The 4,622-nt window shown below is 38.8% G+C and overlaps 1 protein-coding gene across 1 annotated transcript; it reads right to left on the reverse strand.

The window, feature by feature from the left end:
* Positions 1 to 501: 501 nt before the first annotated feature.
* LOC149622720 (uncharacterized) lies at positions 502 to 4,221 on the reverse strand. The gene is made up of 6 exons (XM_089853506.1): positions 3,951 to 4,221; positions 2,641 to 3,126; positions 1,698 to 1,888; positions 1,554 to 1,634; positions 787 to 1,504; positions 502 to 623 (listed from the first exon to the last, which is right to left on the reverse strand). The coding sequence occupies exons 1-6, from the start codon at positions 4,219 to 4,221 to the stop codon at positions 502 to 504; spliced, it is 1,869 nt and encodes a 622-aa protein (XP_089709632.1).
* Positions 4,222 to 4,622: the final 401 nt, after the last annotated feature.

The raw sequence follows: 4,622 nt of genomic DNA on the forward strand, positions 1-4,622 counted from the left end.
TTTTGATCTACATAGAACCCTTTGATATGAGTTCTCTATAAAGCCCTAAGGAGTTCATCTACGATCCGAGCTGGGGTTTTTCTTTGAACCAAGTTAGTTTCTTTTGGAACCGTATTAGGTTCCTACCTGAATCATGTGGCGTGTGCTTCAAAACCTTGTTCAGTTGTAATCGGAACCATGTGTAGTTTGACTGAGAACCGTGTTGAGTTCGACTCTGAACCTGGTTCAGTTCGACTCTGAACTCCACTTCGTACGGTTAAGAACCGTATTGCGTTAAACCCAGAACCCGGTTTATTCGACTCAGAACCCTGTTTAGTTCGACCCAGAACCCGGTTTAGTTCAACCCAGAACCCTGTTTTGTTATAATCCAAACGCTGTGTAGTTTGACTCTGAATCATGTCGAGTTCGACTCTGAACCCTGTCGAGTTTGACTCTGAACCCTGTCGAGTTAGACTAAGAACCCTGTCGAGTTAGCCTAAGAACCCTGTTTCGTAGGTTGAGTTAGACCATTAACTCCATGAAGTTTGACTCAGAACCGTGTTGAGATCGCCTAAGAACCGTGTTGCAGTCAACCCAGAACCCGTGTAGCTCGACTCTGACCCCGGTTAAGTTCAAATCTGAACCTGATTTATTTTGTGTTCAGAACCCTCGTTTGTTTCAAATCCGTTGGAAATATATTATATCATATTACCACCTTATAGAGGTTCTTAGTATGACAGTGTAGGTTGGAATCATAACAATGATATTCAATTTTTCTCTCTTGGTGACTGTTTTAAAACGCTTCACCTGAAGCATAAGGTAAATTAATTACTTCTCTGTGCGGCAGATAAAATGTCGTCTTAGATTCGCTTCCCATGTTCACCTCTTCGATTATTCCATTTTTCAAGTATGTCTCGAGGACTTCAGCATATTTGTTGAATAACTCTGGATTCTTCCTGAAATTTCTTAATTGGCCTTGAAATCTAATTTTTGCTTGTTGATAGTTATTGTTTGAAAGTTTTCTTTCATCCTTCCAAGGGAGACAAACTGTGTAACGCTTTCCATCGTAGCAAATCTTAGAGTCGAAATCCCTTTGTATGGCTTTTTCATTCATCAATTGGTCATCATTTTTGTCCACGATTCCAGTGCATCCAATTTTCAAAATGCTTTCAGATATTAGTTCCTCTTCGTTTCGTTCATGGTAACTCATCACGTGAAAAACGCATACATTGTAAGAGCCTATTGAGGATTCGTCATCTTGCAATTCTTCATCCTTTCCATGAATTGTCCAACCAAGGATGGTGTCATGTGCCATGAGAGATGAACTAATTCTTTCGGTGACGCCGCTAGATACCTTCCAATAGTAATCTGCTCCCAATAACAATGTAATTTCCTTGGAACTTGAGAGTCCATCGTGGGGTGGCGTATCGGCTAGTTTCCATCCCCTTTCACCAGATAATTTCATTAAGTCTTGTCTCGGAACTCCTGGTATACTTCCGCTTAGTTTTGGTGATACTAATGGCTTCTACGGTTATGCTTTGAGGGTCAAACAGGATTCTTAGAGACAATTGTACCTTTGGACGCTCAATCCTTTTATTCCTTCCTTCAAACACTGTCAAGCTCAACGATTCCCTTCCAATTATGGGCAGGTTTAACTTTTGGCATATATCAGATTATACATATGTACGGTGGCTTCCGTCATCCAACAAACATCGTACGATTTCTTCTTTTCCATCATGATATATCTTGTCCCAGGCAGCACGGAGGTAGATTTTTGATGAGGAATTCTTAGAGAGAATAGTGGACAGAGTTGCAACTTCATTTTGAATAGTTCTGTCTTCCTCTTTCTTGTTGTCTGGACTGGAAACAGCTTTGTATTGAGTACCACATATCATGTGCGAATAGGGTTCTAAATCGGTAAATTACCATGGTAATTTACACGGTAATTTACCAGGGTAACTGTAATTTACGATTTTCTCGGGTAAATTACGAAAACGGTAATTACCCTGGTAATTACCGTGGTAATTTACGCTGGTAAATTACCACGATGGTAATTTACCACCGAATTTTCATTTCGTTCGCTTGGAAAATGGTCTTAAAGCTGCACTTTTGCTCTACCCGCGCATGCACACGTATTTCTTCCCATGAGACATGAGTAAGTCATAGAAGGTCGAACGGCAAGCGTGGGAAAAATTTATTATGGAAATGAAATTTGATTTTCTCGTCTATTCTTGTTGTCGAGCTCGTTTGCGTCAGCTGGAAAGCTGTAATTGTTAGAAATTTCTAGAGATGGGCCCATACCGATACCAATATCGGTACCGAAGTTTGACTAAACCGATATATCGGTATCGGTTTAAACTGGTATTGGCCCTTCTCTAGAATTTTGTTCTAAAAACGTGAAATAGCAATAATTCGAAAAATTGGTAAGAAGAAGAAAGTGGATGTTGCTGTTCAAAAGTTTTTTGAGCTGCAAACATCAAAACTCGGTGTTTAAATAATGTACGATACTATGCTATAAAAGAATAGCTGTGTTTAAGTGATATTTTTCATTATTTAGCTTAAAAACTATCAATATAATTTAATTTTTGAATTTTCGTAAATTACCATGAACGGTAATTTACGCGGTAAATTACGCCGTAATTTACCATTTTCCAAAATTACCGTAATTTTCGAACCCTATGTGCGAATGACATTTTTGGCAGAATTTGCAGGAAACTTCTCTTTTTTTCCAGCAAAACCTTGCTGTATGTCTTTTCTGGGCACATATAAAACAAAGTGATAGCATCTTGAAGACTTCCTTTCGTTCATCCGCATTTAGAGTGATACAATTTTCCATTTTGTGTGGCTCGTTACAAAATGAACAAGTATTTTCTGATACAGTTGTTTTGAAAGCAGATGTGGAATGGATTCTTGGTTTATTAATTTTGGGGTTTCTAGCAAATGAGTTTCCGGGTTTCTTATCTTGAATGCTAAAACCTTTTTTCAATTTACTAGCTTGTTCCCTACTTTCGACCTCTTCTTTTAGGAACTCGATTAATTTATCAATACAAAACGCCTTCCGGTTTTTCTGGTAATAACTAAGAACTGTATCTTCTGGTAATAAATCCGTAATTATTGGAATTAATACAGCCCAGGGTTGGCAACTACCTATCCAGTCCGGTTTAAACCACCTGGTTTAATCCGGATTAATCCACTTAAAAAAATCCACCTAAAATATCCGGCTTAATTATGAATGGGGAAAAATCAAATTTGTGCCATAAAAATAATTAAAATACAACCAGAAACAATTAAGGCAAAAATATATGAAGCGATAACTAAAGATTATTTATTATAAATGATAAAACTAATAGTTATGTTACCAGTTACTGTCCAGTTTCAGCTTAAAATATTTTACCAGTATCACTCGAACTTAAAGCATAGCGTGGTTCCAGTGGATCCCCTACAGGTTGACTTTCCTTACGAACTCCAGTTTTGGCTTGGGAAAGCTAGAGGCATTTGTGGTCAGGATTTATACGTGCATGTATAAATCCCGCCCACTAGCCTTTGCCAAGCCAAACCCGGAGTTTAGAAGGAAAGTCTCTTTGTAAGGGATCCACTGGAGCCACGCTAGTGTTAGGCTCGTGCACTCAGGAAAGAAATAGATTTCATGAAAACCTTTCAGCAGTTAAACAATTTTATATTGGAACCGAGGCTAGGGGTCGGGTCGGGGAGTGCCCCAAAACTTAAATAAGAGCTAAACAGAAGCACTTTGCCTTCAAAAAAACCTAAAATGACTCATTTTTTTAAAAAATCCGGATAAATCCAATAAAATCCGGTTTAATCCAATAAAAACCACTGGTCTGGATTTTATTCAAATTATCCGGATTTTTGCCAACCCTGCATTCGTCACTCTTTCAAAAGCTCTGCTTACGGAGGACTGGCTCATTCCGTGCTCGTAATTACTTGCGAGGCTATGTTGGAAGCTACCAAACCATAGAAGAGTAACGTCACTAGAACTTCATCCTCGACAGACAAAACATATTGGTTACGGCCATCTAATTCTTTGTGCAACTCCGGTCTTAACAAATAGCACAACTCGGTGACTTTGGCCTTCGTCATGCGATATTGGCGCAAAAACTCGGCATCTGGCATAAGAATTGCGCGCCCTTCCTCTCTCGTTCGATGATATCTTTTTCGCCGTTCTGTTGCTTCTAGCTCCTCCGCTACTTGAGCAAGCAAGACACGAGCCATAGCGCCAGCCATTTGAAATTAGTTGAAACTTGGATCTTGAAAAATGAAAGGGATTAGTGTTATCCTTAAAACTTTGTTAAATCCTTGATAAACTAAACAGATTAGATGTAGCCTGGAAAAATTTGGAGTGCTCAAGGTTACTAAACCAAGGCCATTGGATGATCTGCTCGGATTCGGTCGCATCAAATTCACGCTCCTGTTAAGCCTCGGCTCGCGTGTGCTTCAGTGTTTCTATTTACCTAACTAAGGCTTAACTCAACCAATTAACAAACTTTAACTCAAATGTGTTTTTATTAAATAAAGATCGGACGAAGGTATCTATTTTTACCAAAATAACATAGTTTAAATCTTAAGCTACACAATGACTAACTACTGCCTTAGTGACTGTAAATTTAACCGCGGGGGTTCTAAAC

This window comes from Phalangium opilio, unplaced genomic scaffold (genome assembly GCF_054372755.1).
Source record: "Phalangium opilio isolate 3A_F unplaced genomic scaffold, DU_Popi_V2 ptg000118l_1, whole genome shotgun sequence".
In the NCBI taxonomy this organism is placed as follows: Eukaryota; Metazoa; Arthropoda; class Arachnida; order Opiliones; family Phalangiidae; genus Phalangium; species Phalangium opilio.